The following is a 15915-nucleotide window of genomic DNA, read 5'->3' on the forward strand; positions in this document are numbered from 1 at the left end:
CGCCAGGGCTGTCCCGGGGAGCGCCCCACGGGTGCTCGGGAGGACCAGCCGGTTCCTGGCTGCAGTAGGTGCCTTTGTGCTGGGTGGGTGCTCAGCTGGTGGGAGACCCCTGGGGCTGCAGGGCTCCTGCAACCAATTGGATGGTCCCAGCATTCCCAGCACACAAGCCCTGTACAGTACTGGTTTGAAGAAGTGCCCAAACAGGACATGGACTGACCCATGGGGCAAATTACATGTCAGATGTATCTTAAGCTCTATAAAATCAAGTGTGGGATTGGTTGTGGTTTGCTTTTTCTTGGTTGGTTGTTTGTTGTTGTTTTTTTTAAAATCAGCCTTCAAATCATTCCACAGCATTTTAAGTAACAACATAAATAACCTGAAACACCACCAGCCATCTCCAGATCTTCTCCCATAGCCCAAACACGGCAGCAACATCACCCTGCTCAATACCTGCCAACCAGCTGACCACAACCAGCATAAATCCTGCCTTCAGAGCCCAAGAAGACCAGTCAGTCTGATTTCACTACTAAGCCAAACCCCATTTTTTGCCCTTTTACTCCTCCAACCTCCAATCTGTAACTATAAAAATCCTTCAAAACACATCACCCCACCACCAGCAGGTGTCCATCCATAAGAATCACAAATTAGACCTTTTCTAACACAGGGAAACACAGGTCATTGCCAGGCTGTGGGGCAGACATTCCTGGAGCTCAGCCCTGCCTCGAGACCCTCCCGGCATTACCAGATGTGCTGAGAAGTGTCTGTACTCCAGGAATGTGAAGGGAGAACCCAATGCTCCCAATAATCTGGCCACAGGAGGGGAGGTCTTCAGGTGGCAATCTGAATGAAATCAGCTCTAGCAATTACTGATTGCTCATGCTCTCAGCAGAGTGTAACTGTGCTTTCTTCCCAATCCTCCCTTCCACAGAAAGCCCAGGAGATGCCACCTCTTCCAAGAATGACCCCGGAGCAAGACCAAAGGAGCAGGGAAACAGCCCCTCCCCATGACAGTGTGCAGGGGGTGGGGTGGGTAGGAGGGCCTTGCTGTGAACATTAAACAAGAATTTGCTGTTGAATCTGCAGGCAAAAACCAACCTGGAACAGCAAGTTGTCTGTCAAATGCCTCTGCCATGACCATTTTTGTTTAGAGAGCCACAAGATGCTGTACAAGGACTGGCACCTCCAAAAGACTTCTGCTTCCATCCCTGACGATCTAGTGCAACACTGCTGTGGTTGTAGTGACATGAGCCATTCTCAAGATGCCTTAGCTGCAGTTTTCCCTTTGGGGAAAATATGATTTCAGTAATAATAGACACATTAGGCTTTCCTGTCCAAGGTACCTCCCACCTTTGCAAATTTAAACTATTATTTATTCTGTTTCCATAGCTTAGAAATCTAATTACTGGGTTTTTTTCTAAGCCTCACCCTTATCTGCATCCTAGATCTGACCTGGCCTCTGGACTGTCCATGTGGCCTCTTACCAGGGTGGGCAGTGGGGAAGGGACCTGGCTGGTCCTGCTGCCTTCATGTCAAGCACCACTCCCCAGTGCTGCTGCCTCTTAGGATCAGGAAAGGACCAAAGCACAGCTCTGCCTGGACCAGCTCCACAGTCAGCCCCAGCAGCACCAGCCACAGGCATCTTCTTCTTTGGGTTTTAGCATTTTAGGATATTGTTAAGGGGAGGGGAGAAACATTTTGCTGGTTTGACTGCTGAAATTCAGGCTTAACTTTGCAAGCTGTTAGCTGAGATGATCTCTGGAAGGATCTCACACCATTCTCTCTTTTAGGAGACATGTTTTGTGTTAAAGATGGTTTGATAAAACTATATAAGCTGTTGGAATAAATAACAAAGCCTTCAAGTACTGAAGGTGGTTCTTACTCCTCTCTTTTGCCTCGCAGCTGTTGGAGCTGCAGGGTGGTCACACCAGACCACTCCACTTACTGGAACTGTGTTACAAGAAGGTCCCTTCCCTTTGGGTCTGTGAGACCCCAGGGGTTTGCAGCACCCGGGTGGAAACGGGTGTCAAGTTGAGCATGAAAAATGCTACAAGTCTGCCCTGCAGCTGCTGGAGAGAGGGACACTTGTCTGTGGGTCTCTGGGAAGTGACAGCCATGGGACCAGGACAGAGATGTGTCTGTGGCTCCAGCCCCCCCAGAAACAAGGATTTGGCAGCCAGGTACCAGCTGCATCTGCTGCTTTGGCAGCTGCAACCAGCTCAGCCCCCAGAGCTGCCTGGATCCTATTGCAGCTCCGTGCCCGGGACAGCAGCCAGGAGCCTGCTCCCATTTCCCTGTCCTCAGGGGCAAACCAGCAGGTAGCTCCTGGGCTTGGCAGGCCAGGCAGTTGGGCCTTTAAGCCCCATTTCCAGCTCTCCTCACTGCCACTGCTCAGTGTTTTTGGCTGGTGGTGACACACAGCAGGGAAGCCAAAAGGCAGAGGGACTGAGCACCACACAAGACCTCCAGCAGTCAAACTTGGGCTGATCTTAGGCCTCCCTGGAGAGAAACTATCCGTTCCAGAATTATATTTAGGCAGATGATTAGGAACCCAAACGGGTGTCAAGTTGAGCATGAAAAATGCTACAAGTCTGCCCTGCAGCTGCTGGAGAGAGGGACACTTGTCTGTGGGTCTCTGGGAAGTGACAGCCATGGGACCAGGACAGAGATGTGTCTGTGGCTCCAGCCCCCCCAGAAACAAGGATTTGGCAGCCAGGTACCAGCTGCATCTGCTGCTTTGGCAGCTGCAACCAGCTCAGCCCCCAGAGCTGCCTGGATCCTATTGCAGCTCCGTGCCCGGGACAGCAGCCAGGAGCCTGCTCCCATTTCCCTGTCCTCAGGGGCAAACCAGCAGGTAGCTCCTGGGCTTGGCAGGCCAGGCAGTTGGGCCTTTAAGCCCCATTTCCAGCTCTCCTCACTGCCACTGCTCAGTGTTTTTGGCTGGTGGTGACACACAGCAGGGAAGCCAAAAGGCAGAGGGACTGAGCACCACACAAGACCTCCAGCAGTCAAACTTGGGCTGATCTTAGGCCTCCCTGGAGAGAAACTATCCGTTCCAGAATTATATTTAGGCAGATGATTAGGAACCCACTCTCTGGCTGCCTTCAGAGGAAGAGGCATCAGGTTCCCCCTGCAAGTGCAAGAGCCTGCTCAGCTGCAGTCACTGATTATGCTGGAAGAGCAAGGGCCTAACCCAGCCACATCCCAACTGCCAAAGCTGTGGAGCACATGGATGCTCAGAGCCCTTCATTTCAGTTGCCATGGGGACATGCTGCCCCTCCTGAAACTCGTAACAAGCATTAAGCAAGCAGAAAGTCTTTCAGCAAACGCTGCCCTGCCTGAGCTGACCACGCGCTGCAGCAGCCAGGCTGCTCCTCTGCTGCCTCTGAGCACCAGCCAGCTCTGCAAGACTCAGGAGATGGGGGAAATAAAAAAAAAAAGGATTGTAAAGTGTTTTTGATACCTGCTTGAAAAAGTGAGAGTGCACAGTGACCGTGCTGCTCCTAGCAGTGACATGTGTCCCTTTGATTACTGGAGGGAAAAGGACACGTGAGGTTGGAACAACCTGCATCCATAAATCCTACTCACCTGTCTAGCAAGGGAGCAGGGGTACCTTCCCTCTGCCTTTGGAAGAGTTCACTTTCCAAGTGCTCCAACCTGACAACAAGAAGAAAGCAGGAATCTGCTGCCCAAGCCCCCATCACACCTATGGATTAACCCCCGTGCTCCAGCAGGGCTCACGTTGTGGACCACAGATCCTGGCAGCCTCCCTTGAACAGAAAGGCAAGATGTCTCTTTTCATATAAATTTGTTATTTTATTACACAGGATTAACAATCAACTGTCCAAAATCCAAACAAGCAACTCTTCTTCAGAAACAATTTTTCAGAAAAATGACCCCAGAAAAGCCTGGTGCTTCCAGCAATCATGATCTTTAAAGTGAGGCTTTATCATTTGCTTTATAAAAGTAAGAAATCCACTCTCCTATCCATCTAACTGTATATATAGGTGTATATATGCACTGTGCACTTCAGAGATGAGGGGTTTTTTAACTCAGAAGACAAAAATGGAAGCCCAGAAAGAATGGAAACACTCCCAGCACATGGTCACTGCTGGCTGGACCAGTCTCACACCATCCCTGGTACTGGTGACCATGGCCCCTTGTCAAAGGCAACTTTTTGGTACAGTATTTTTGGAGTGAGCATCTTGGCAGACACCTGGATGCTGAAGCACACCACACACCTCAGAAAATTCTGGCCTCATCTCTGGATGCATGGCTCTCTTGCATAGTAAGTCAAAGTATTACAATGCACCAAAACCACCTAGGAATTTTGGTGAATGTTTCTGTGTAAATCCTGCACCAAACAGGACTTCTAGCCAGTCTTGTGGTCGAGTGAGAGAAGCAATTTAGATGGGACCTGAGTCAATATGTGACACTGAGCCCTAACTTATTCATTTACTTATTATTTTTTAATAGTGCCTAAAGGTTACACCAAGTCAGGAAAAGGGCAGAATGGGGAAAACAGGCAATCAACTCCCATTTCTCCAAGTCCTAAATAAAGATAGAGGAAGACCAAACTGCAGTTGCCAGGAATTCTCCAGGATGAGAGTACAAAACTAGGAAAAGTCCCAGAAGGCAGGTTCTGGCCCCAAATGGTAAAGAATCATTCCAACTTCCTAGGTGTGTGCAAGCATGGTCACAGCCAGCTGTGAGCACAGCTGGAGCCTGAGCCCAAGGTGTGCACTTCTGCAGCAGTGACACTGGGGGGCCTGACACACTCGTGTCCTTAACCAAGAAAGGATGCAAAAAAAATCGTGTTTCTTTTCTTAATTGCCCTTCAGACCTGTGTGCAGGCAAGAGCACCAGCCTGTTCTTCTTCCAGTCTTGTTAGTACAAGGCTAATCCTGGGTAAACATGCTGTGGCCAAACCCTCCCACCCACCCAGGTGGGAACAGAGCCTGTTTCTGCAGTGCCTGCTCACTCCCTGTCAGCACTAACCCACCTTTTTTCTACGAAGGTGACAATCAACCCAGGTCACAGGGAGAGGTGGCTGTTTCTGCACTGCAGGGGAGGGCTGGGCAGGTCAGTGGGGCAGGAGAGACAGAACAGGGGAAGAGGGAAAAAGACAAATCAGGGGAGGTGCTTCTGCTCTCATTTGGAGCACAGGAAGACTGGCAGATGGAGAAGGGAGTCAGGCCAGAAGGCAGTCTCAGTCTGCTTGCACAGCAGCAAGACAGGAAGCTGGAGATCCATCTGGGAGACAGTCTGTGGGGGTGACAGGTGGGTGTATGTGACAGCCTGATTCTGCTTAACTGTAAGGGTTAGCACAGGGGTGCCAGGAACAGAGACTGACCCCAGGCACCTTCTCCTGGTGCTCCCAGTAGCACAGAGGAGGGTGGAGCACACTTGAAGAAGGGCCACTGCTCCAGGTGGGCTGGCAGGGAGGGCTCAGCAGGCGTTGGGGACCATCCCATAGGCTTGATAGAGTTTGTTGAGCAGCTCCTGCTTTTCCTGCTCGGGTAAGAAGCTGGACTGAGCTGCATTGATGTTCTGGGGAGGCAGAGGGGGAACACAGGGAGACGTTAAGGCTCATCAGACATAACCACACAGTTGTGTACACCCAAGCATCTGGCTCTGAGCAGCAGCAGGTGACAGAAAATGTAAAGTTTACACTCCAAGATCCATTTCCATGGCCTCAATTTACAGGGCAACTGCTCTGGCCCATCACTAGCAACAGTCCCAAGAGGAAAGAGGCAAGCACACAGCAAAGGTCTTTAAAGACTTGGGAGTTAATTTTGTGTATCCAGACCTGTACCTACACTCCCAGCTCTACTTTGGACCAAAGCCTCTCCCTGTAGAGCTGGTGGCAGCTTGATGTGCCACTGCTGGGACACAGCCTGGCTCTGCAATGGAACCTGCTCCTCCACCTTGTGCAGGGACCTTTCAGTAATCACACAGCAACTACCTGGCTCTTACAATAGCAGGAGGGAACAGCTGGGAGCAGAACAGCCCTACATCCAGGATCCCAGAGCTGTTCTTGTGCCTCTTTCCAGCCCCAGAGAGTGACAGCTGTAGGGAAAAAAAAAAGGGAAAGGGACTCTTGTTCCTCCAAGCAGAGCTCAGAGCTGGACTGATGCTCTCTTGTAAAGAGAATTCTGCACTTCCCTACCCAAGCAAGTACTTTGGGAGACATTTAAGTAGGTGAAAGCACTGAGCATAACTCTCAATGCAAACCAGGAAAGCCTCCTCTGGTAACCAGGTAAGTCAAACTCCCAACATTTACCCTGTCTCTCTACCTGGGGCAAGTCCTTAGAAAATGAAGGATGTCATCAAGACAGGTGAAGGACTGTGTGCCAAAACCCAGGCCAGCAGTCACTTTGTTCCCAGCTCAGCTGTCCCATACTCACACATTTAAAAAAATACAAGTGCTCTGGTAGCTGCTGAATCTTGCTAATTTCTGGGCCAGGCCTTGAAATAACCTCCCTGCAATTCCAAATCCAGGAAAAAGAAGCAGCAGGCACCTTCCTGCCCTAGTGCTAAGACCTGCTGTGAGGAGGTCAGTGGGCAACTTCTACTTTGACCTGTTGCCCCTAGAGCCCAGAGCAGCCAGCCCAAGCCATGCCAGCCCTGTAGAGCCCACCCTGCACATCACCATGCTGGGATCCTCCTGCTCCCTGCAGCACTCCTGGACCCCCCCCCAACCAGCTCAGCAGCCCCCTCAGCCTTGTGCCCACAAGACCAGTGCAGGACTTTCTGATTTCCATTGAAAACTCTTCCAAGATAAAGCAGCAGGTTGCTCTGGGCTGCACCAGGGCAGAGAATCCAGCTGAGGCCAACTCACCACTCTCTTGAACTCCTCTTCAGTGAAGCCCATGTAGTTCTTCACTATGCTATAATCCTTGTCAATGTTGGAGTTAAAGATGAGGGGGTCATCCGTGTTTATAGAAAAGTTAGCTTGATCCTTCCTGAATCTGAAAGGAAACCAGATTGAACCGGTGGGTAAATAAAGCATTTATAGCCCCTCCAAATCCTGGTTATTTCAGATTGTAAATAATAGAGAAGTCTTACTGTACTGCTGGGTGTTTCCTGAAGTCTGGCAGACATGCTCCTGTCAGATAACTGGACCAAGGGCAGACCTATTTGGGGGAATAAAATACCAAGAGCAGACTCAGCCATGCACTGTGACCCAGCTGGGCAGCCCAGCAGGCTGGTGCAGCTGGACACAGGTTTGCAGCTTTGCCCCTCAGAGCTGCTCTGATGGAGCAGAGCTCAGCCCAGGACATGGATGGGAAGAGCCCACAGTGGCAGGAGCTGGTGGGATATTTCCCATGACTGATCAGCCACCAGCTGTGTGTCAACCACAGGTAAGAAACCACTGGCATTAAGTATAGATGTACATATTCCATGTATCACTTGGATACATCCGTTCTGGGGAAAAGCCAAGGAAACCTGCCTGTGCACAGTAATTCCCAGGCAATTCCAACCCTCCCACCAGAGAGGCTCAGTACAGCAGCCCAACTGGTGGGAGGAGGAGCCTGCAGGCTCGAGGTACATAAAGCAGTGAATAAGCCCTTCAAAATTTACCCTCAGCCAGAGCAGGATGCATTTCTCTCTGCCACACACCTGCGAGTGCTGCTCCATGCAGCAAAGATCCCAGCAAACAGCCAGGTCTCACCACCAGTCTGTGCCTCTGGGTCACCCTACAGGTGCTCAGCACTCAGGTGCCAGGTCACGTCCCTCACCTGGGTGCCTGGCTGCAGCACAGCCCAAACAAGGGCTGATTTTCCCCTCAGCCAGCAGCGACCTGGCTGCCACCCTCCCACCACACGCCCTTACCTCAAAATGCATCTTTGCTTTCAACAGCTCCTTGTAGAGCTCAGGGTCCTCCAGGACATGGTAGCCATGGCCAATGCGCTCAGCCTTCAGGATATTAACTGCCTAAAGAAGAGGGGAAAACCATGCACAGCCTCCAAGCACCAGCCCAGAGACCCCTGCCCCTCCACAGACACATCCAGCTCCAGGGAGGTCCCTACTCGGTGCCATCGGGGCCAGATCTCTGCCTGGGTCTCCCACATCTGCTCTGAATATGGAGAGGACTTGGGCTGCCCTCTCCCTGGTGCAGGGGATGCAGAGGCACTTCCCAGCCCTGCCCTGGGATGCCCCAGTCCCTCCCCAAGCCAGGAGCTCCTCATACCTCCTTGATCATGGCAGCTGGCCCAGCCTCCCCAGCATGGACAGTGCGATGGATCCCGCATCTCTCAGCTTCCTGCAAGGCAAAGGGGGACACACTCCTGTCCCATCACCTGCAGCAAGGCCAGCAAACCCCTGGGCTGGCACTGCTCTCAGGGACACAACAAGCAATGGGGCCCTGCCAGAAGAGTCCCTGAGTCACCAGGCCTGTGCCCCAGGAGATCACACTCTCTGCTGAGGCTGCAAGACGAGCTCAGTAATGCCAGACACAGAGAAACTGGAAAAGCTTGGTTACCTTCCCCTGGAGCCCAGCCACACTCCTCAGGGTCTTTTAATACCCAGTGAGCTCATTGCTGTCTCCTCTCCAGACAGCAGCAAGCTCAAAATTCTCCTTCCTCCACCCACTTGCCCTTCTGCTTGAACCCTGCAGCAGTCCTGTCTTTGAGACTTCTACTTTTTGGCTGGCTGCAGCCAAGGGGCAGAACTGAAAAGCCCCCAGGGCAGAGATGAAGCAGTGCTCAGACAATGAGGAACTCCCTCCTATGAGGGACCAGGCTGGAGGCAGCCCAGCTGGGAGGAATTTTGAGATGTTCTCCATGACCATCCTGAAAATCCCCTTGCCAGAGTGACCACCCTGGGCTTTGGGAAGTTGCTGTGCTGGAGAAAGACCACCCAGCTGGTGGCAGAGGCAGGCTGCAAGCCCTGGCTTGCAGCAGACACTCTTCCCAGACACTCCTTCAGGGCTTCTCGATGGTAATTTTTTTTCAGTTACTTAATTTTCAGCTCCTCATGTGCTGCACACCCAGGTCCTGCCTGGGACAGTTACAGAAAAGCCCTGTGTGCATCCACCCCTGTGTGCTCCCTATGTTTTAGTGAGTGTTGATTTCTCCCAAACAGGTACTTTTTTCACACTTTTTAGAGTAAAAAAATCCCTCTGGCCAAAGTGCTAGAGCAAGAAGACAGACAGACTCACAGCAGCACTGAGATTCCTCACTTGTTTCTACCTGGGATGAAGACAAACCAGAAATTCCTGTTCCCCCACTCCCAAGACAAGAACAGGAGCTGAGGGTATGAGCAGAGGGGTCAGGAACACCACACACACCAGGACTCCCCCACTAACCCTCCTGGCCACTGCAGCCTGACCCTCCATCCACTGCAGCCAGGAGGGAGCTTGTGTCTAACATCCATCTATGGGTTATCTTCTCTGGAGTGGCTTTGTCCTTTTTTCCAATCATTTGTCTGAGGATGTATGGTGTTTCCCTTGGCTTCCCCTCCAAGAATCACTGCCTCCTTGGACACAGTGATCCTGTGATCCTCAGCTGTAGGTCTCTGCCCTGCAGCCCCTCTGCAGCCAGCATCCACAGTCCTGCTTTCACCATGCCCTGCCCTCTGCCCTCCAGCAGCCCCAAAAGCTCCTGGGCAGAAGGTGCCTGCCCGAGTGACACCACAAGTCTCTCCCTTTCCCTGAACACAGGACATACCCATAGAGCACAGCAGCAGTGCTTAAGAGAACTGCTGCCATGCAGGCCAGGAGGGGCCAATGGTCAGGAAGGGGGTTTGCTTCAGCTCTGCAGAGCCTGGGCGAGTCCCTGGCACAGAAACAAGGGGCACTGCCAGGACACCACCAGAGCACGAGACATGTCTGCCTGAGGGTTAATAAAGCCCCGTGCCCACATCTCAGTTTATAACCACTCAGTTCACCCAGCTCAGCAGTCTAAGCAGACCTCGTGCTGTCTCCCACTGATGGGGACAAGAACCCCAAGAAAGCCCCATGTCCTCTCAGACCTGCATGCTGCTTGCAAACCACCACCAGTGGTTCGTGCACAACCTCCTCTCCCCCAGACACAGGGGACCACCAACCCCAAACTCCCACCAGGAAGGAGGGGAGAGGCACAAAGCTCTTCCTCTGAGCTGCTGCAGGGCCCAGAGGGATCAGGCTCCTGAGGTCATCCCAGCATCTGCAGTTGTGATGATCAGATAAAAGCACTTCCAACGTGCTGCTGCTTCTCTGCTCCTTGGGTGATTTCTGCCAGACTGGAAAGGCCAGTCTCTCCCATGGTGGGTGCACCAAGCCCCAGAAGCAGATCCCAGCTGAAGGCAGTGGGTGCTGCTGGGGAGTACACGGGCACTCAATGCCCTGGGGTAACGTGCTGAGCTCCAGCTCTAAGGCCACGTTTAAGCACTGATGGCTGCCAAGAATCACTTCTGAAACATAAACAAATACTTTGGCTATTTAACAGAATGTTTTTAATGGCTGCAATGGCTTTTTAAGCTGTCCCAGCTGTCTGCAGTGTGACTAACAGTGTGTGTCCCCTCACACACATCCCCTCAGTGTATGTTTAGCTCATAATTTCTTTTAAGAAGGTTCTTATACATACCTCATAAGCCTTCTTGTGCTCAGAGGTATTATTCACCTTCAGGGTCTCATCCCCAGCCAGGTCAATGGCCACCACAGAGTCATTTTTATACTTCTTGCAGAGCTCCACCACCTCTGGTGACCAGCCTGGAAGAGACAGCACCAGGGTTCAGGAGGAAGCAATGGTCAGAGCTGCACCTTCAGCATTTTTCTAAACAAAGCTTTGTCATATAACTAGAAGGCTAGAGCTACTGCCTTTCACCTCTCCCCAAATATGACCCTCAAAAAGAAAGCTAACCAACTCCTAGAAAGGTCTGCCATCTTCAGGTGAAGGAAAGCTGCAATCTCATTAGTCCAAGGGGAATAAAACACATTTATCAGTTACAAAGCTGCTCTCATCATGTTTTTTTGCTCACTTTTGGCAGAGGAAGGAAAAAAAAATAAAAGATGAAAAGAAAAACCAGAAAACCCCTCCAACCCTGGTGGTGACTCTGCAGCTGGCCCAGGGTAAGCTGAACTGCACAGCCCAGGTGTGCAACACTGTGTGGGAGAAACCCGTCTGATCAGGCTAGAGGATGAGCTCTAAGACAGGACATGCACCTCCCAGCTCATTGAGCACTTACCCTTAGCAAAAAGATCAAGAGACAGAGAAAACCAGCAGTTTTAATAATTAAGAGGCACCTACCATGTACATACAATCCCCAAATCATACAAAAACATAAGAAAACATCTACAATTTCATCTCCTTTCCCATCTGCTTCCAACTCGCTGGGTTAGAGCCATTCTTCAAGTTTAATATAAGCAAGTTCTGGCTGGCATCTCTGCCTTTCTCTCAGCAGTTCATAAGTTAGAGGGTGGCTTCTCACTGTGCAGCACGTCCCAAATGCAGCACTGAAGACTCTTGTATCAAGCACATCACTTGGGACTGATTGCACAGGCAGAAAAAACCCACTCTCCAATCTCCCAGTTCCCAAGCATATAAATTTTTCCCCTTTCTAGACACAACATAACCATGTACTGATCAGCCAAAGTATTTCCCACCATCTACCCAATCATGTCTGCATAAAACTGTTGTGAGATACAAAGATATTAAGACAAGTATTCACCTAGAACAGCTACTGTCATCCAACCTCACACTGACTGCTCTTACCCTAAGGGGAGATGCTCACAGAACTCAGCAGTTCAATGAAACACTGGGAATTGGGTTTTCTTCCTATTCTAGGTCACAGCAGTTGTTACCAATTGAGTTCAGAGCTGCTGATTTTGTAAAGAACATTTTATGTATGTAACTTAAGTATATTCTACTTGTGTTTTCAGCTTACACCAGCAGAGACTGCAGCCAGCAGATTCTCTGGCTGACCTATGGCCCAGGCTAACAAAGTGTGCTGCTGCAGCAGCACAATCATGAGCAGGAAGAAGTGGCAGAACTCACACCTGGTCCTCCTCCTGTGACCCATTTGGCTCTTGGACCCCCTGGACAGTCTTGGCAGATGGAACTGCTCATGGTGACAATGGCTCCAGCCAGCCCAAGGAGAGCTCCTGCCTTTAGGGCAGGGAAGCAAAGTACAAACAGGGATCACACCTTCCCCAGGAGAGGACAGAAGGGCCCATTTTGCCTCTCTAGCAAGACCCTTCAGATACTGGTTATACCCTCAGGACCCCCCCTTACATCCAGCAGACCCCTTCCCCATCACGAAGGGGAGCAGAGGAAAAAAAACCTGTCCCTTCTCAGCACAGTCTGATCCCTTCTCAGACCCAGGAACACAGGACCAGGGCTTCCCCCACACTTCTGCAGGCCCCTGAACCCCAGGGATGTCCCCACCCCCCACCCCCCGTGGCAGGAAGGGAGCAGAGCAGCAGGGCTGCTGCAATACATTACTTGGCATATGGCGCATGCAGCATAGAATAGACCTGGCTTTGATGTGGAAATCCCTTTCTCCATCCTTCAGTCCCTGATTGACCAGGCTAACGACTTCATCTGGAGTGAGGTCTCCCCTGCAGGGAAGAAAAGCTGTCAGGGAGAGGCTGGACACTCACCCAGGGGGCAGGACAGGAGCCAGAGGTCCAGCCAGCATCCCTATGGGACAGCCACACAAAACCCAGGCTCCCGTTCACCTCAACATCCAGGACCCCAGCGAGACCCCCTGGAGCTGAAGAGCACCTTTACTCCCATGCCATGCCCAGATCTACCAGGCATTGGGCACAAAAGCATGCAAAGATGATAGCAAGATTTAGGGAAGCTTTGGGGAGCTGGATGCCAACCCTGCCCCAGCAGGAGAACCCACTTCTTTGCCAGAGCATCTCACTAGGGCTCACAACTGCCTGCAGCCGAGCAGGGACAAGCAGGGGGCTCAGCACCCATCACAGCACCTTCTGCAAGGAGCACCAGTGCCCAGCACTGATTGCATCAGAGACAGATCACAGCAGGGGTGGCAGGTAAAGAAGGGGTCAGATCATCAACCCCCTGGAACACTGCCCACCATCTCTGCCAGCTGGCATTCCCATTCTGCAGGCAGGCAATCTGTGTCCAAACACTGGTTGCCCTCACACAGAAAAGGGCTCCAGCCAGAAGCTGAAGCACAGCTGCTCTGCACATGGGTACCCAGAGCAAGGGACATGAAAACACAGCAGCACTCAAGAGATATTACAAAAGGGAAAATCCACTTGATGGGGATGAGAGGTGGAAGAGCTGCTGGTGGGAGGACAGAGGAGCTTTGGTTACACCCAGACTCTGTGACCAGCGTGGTCCAGGCCTTCTCCAGCCCACCAGCTGCCCTCTGGTTCCCAGCACAGCAGGATCACTCACTCAGCTTGGCCCCAGGGGATGGGATGCACACGGCAGTTGGCCAGGAGGTGGGGGCTGTACCGGACCTCCACGTAGATGATCCCTTCTTTTGCTTTTGTTTCCACGAGCTCGTAGGCGATTCTCCTCACTGCCTCTCGGTCACCCCTGCAGGGACAGCAGGGAGACCCATCACCAGGAGTCACCACCCTTGGGGCGCACTGGGGATGGGCGAGGTGACCTGCAAGGCTGAGCAACATTAGCCAAGGGGTCCTACCAAGGGCTGAGGGGGGAAAGAACCAAGAAGTGGGGCACTCACGCGATGGCAGGCATGTAGTAATTAAACTTCTGCAGGAATTCGGTAAGTGTCGTTGGTGTTTTGTAGCTGACATACTTCAGGAGGTCATCAGTAGTGCTGCCAGGGAGAGAAACCCCTCTTTTCCTGGAAATGGAGCCATGTGTTATTGATGGGAAAGCTGTCACATGTTTAATCTGCCCATTTCGTGCAGCAGCCACATCCCGAGCTGGCAGCATTAACCCCCATTTCTTCACCAAAAAGATATGGCACATGTTGTCCTTCCAAAATCTCCTTGCAGATGCAGCCCTGAACCTCAGTGGGGAGGAAGGGAATCCAAAACACAGGCAAAGCACAAACAAATCTAAATACAAGCCCAGACTGACCCAGCAGGAACAGAGCCAGAGCACATTTTAAGCCTAAGGAGTTCATCTAAAGGGGCTCTGGATTATTTCTTGGCACCCCTAGTCCTAGTGGCAGAATTGCCAAAATTCTTTAGAAAAGTTAATTTCCACTTATGCAGGCTCAAAGGCTTGAAAAATCATGGAGATGCTCCCAGGACTACACAGGCAGAGGTGTCGTGGCTCTTGGCTTTGATGCTGGCAGCTCCTGTGAGCCAGTTCGTGATGGCATCTTCTCTGATGGGGACACCTCCCATGCAGGAGCAGATAGTAGTCCCAATAACTGCTCTCACCAAAGGGATGGAGATGGTAAAGCCCACCTAAACTCTTCCAAGAGAGAAGAGGCTGGTTGTCCAGGAGCCCTGGGTGAGTGGAGATGTCCCCAGTGAGGTGAGAGCTGGGGCTGTGAGCCAAGGATGCTGCAGGCTTCCCAGGCAGGCTTTACCACCCCCACCCCATGGCCTGTCACTCTGCCCATGAATGCCAACCTAAATTAGGAATAACAACTAGACATTTCTTTCTAGCCCTCCTTCCTGCCACGATGAATTACAGCAGATTGATGGATCTCTCTGCTAAGAGAGACAAAACACCAAAGAGCAGCTTTAGCCTCCCGATGCCAGCAGCCATCCTGATAAGGAATCCACAGGAAAGAAGCCCAATCGACCTCATTCCCGAGCCCAGTAAACATTACTCAGTCCCCACTGGGGCAGGAAGCAAACCCGCCCATGCTCAGCCCTCACTTGCAACCTGCAGAGATTAAGTTGCTGGCACGTGGCAGGGGAAGGTCATCACTGCCAAGGCATTGCTTTTCCACCCTGTCTTGCCCTTCCCGTGGCACTGACACACCAGTCTCTGCTCCAGGAACTGGCCTATGTCCTCCTCCACCTGCCCAGGGAAAGTTTCCTACAGCAAAGCTGTTTTTCTGACCTCTTTTGTGGGCTTCCCACAGGGTTGCCTCCCCGCACTCAGCAGCAACGGGGCTTTGGGATGATCCATGGTACAGAAACACTGGAGCCAGGTCTCTGACTGAGGAGGGCTGGTGGATCTTGCCAGAGTGGCTTTGGGAGCTGCTGCTGCCCCATTCAACCTGCTTGGTAGCTGGGAGCCTCCCTGCACAAAGCTGCCCCAGGGCAATGTCCTCGTGCCCACCAGCACCTCCGTGTCCTGCCCAGAGCCACCGCCAGCCCTGGGCAGCACTAGTGTCCCATTGCAGAGAGAACACCTCTCCTAGGGACAGCCAGTGCCAGGAGGGGTCTGCCACAGCTCTAAACCTTTTGGCTTGGAGGGGGAGATGCAAAACCTGACTGAGACCTAACAGATCAGAGCCAAGGTTTCTAAAACCAGCTGAATTCAGTCACTGCCCAAGGGGCTTGTGCATCCCAGCAGCTTTGGGCTATTTGTACATGGTCAGCCACCACCTGGCAAATTTATTTCTAGCTCTTTACCTTTAAAAATAGACCACAAGCAGCTTTCTGAGTCCACAGTGAGGTTATTAAGGCAGTTCCCTGCAGACTCCTACACTGCCCTGGTTCTTTTACACTTGTGTGCACACCAGCTTCAGAGCCCATGAACAGCCCAGCCTTTCTCCAGCCCAGCCAAGCAAGGCAGCCCGGGGGGCTGGAAGCCCCAGGAGATGCCAGGGCTGCTCAAAAACAAGAGGGAACTCGGCACAGACTCAGGAAAAGAAGGTTTCTGCCCTCAGCAAAAGCAAGGCATGAAATCCCCAGGTGCCTCCTGGGCTTCAGGGTCCAACAACCCTCCTGGAGGACTGCACCAGCATTTGTCCTCTGCTGGCAGCAGGGACCCAGCACAGCCCTGGGGAGTCAGCACTGACTCCTCTGCCCATCGGGGTTTGTATTCCAGCCCAGCAGTGCCTGGGCAGGGCCAGCAGGAA

General features: G+C 52.1%; 2 protein-coding genes across 2 annotated transcripts in view; one reads left to right on the plus strand and one right to left on the minus strand.

Annotated features, from left to right (window-relative positions):
- The window catches only part of PKIG (protein kinase (cAMP-dependent, catalytic) inhibitor gamma), a 1964-nt gene extending 956 nt beyond the window's left edge, over positions 1–1008 (plus strand). Inside the window, exon 2 of the mRNA XM_009998694.1 lies at positions 929–1008. Within this exon, the coding sequence (XP_009996996.1) occupies positions 929–1008 (80 nt within the window). The remainder of the gene's footprint in view (positions 1–928) is intronic.
- A 4437-nt stretch (positions 1009–5445) lies between these two features.
- The window catches only part of ADA (adenosine deaminase), a 33476-nt gene continuing 23006 nt past the window's right edge, over positions 5446–15915 (minus strand). The window contains exons 3-11 of the mRNA XM_009998780.1: positions 13645–13767; positions 13350–13493; positions 12423–12538; positions 10566–10690; positions 8192–8263; positions 7834–7935; positions 7066–7133; positions 6839–6968; positions 5446–5547 (exon numbers count right to left, since the gene is read on the minus strand). Coding sequence (XP_009997082.1) covers positions 5446–5547; positions 6839–6968; positions 7066–7133; positions 7834–7935; positions 8192–8263; positions 10566–10690; positions 12423–12538; positions 13350–13493; positions 13645–13767 — 982 coding nt within the window. The remainder of the gene's footprint in view (positions 5548–6838; positions 6969–7065; positions 7134–7833; positions 7936–8191; positions 8264–10565; positions 10691–12422; positions 12539–13349; positions 13494–13644; positions 13768–15915) is intronic.

The sequence above is a fragment of the Chaetura pelagica genome, unplaced genomic scaffold, assembly GCF_000747805.2.
Source record: "Chaetura pelagica isolate M959 unplaced genomic scaffold, ChaPel_1.0 scaffold275, whole genome shotgun sequence".
NCBI classification, from domain to species: domain Eukaryota; kingdom Metazoa; phylum Chordata; class Aves; order Apodiformes; family Apodidae; genus Chaetura; species Chaetura pelagica.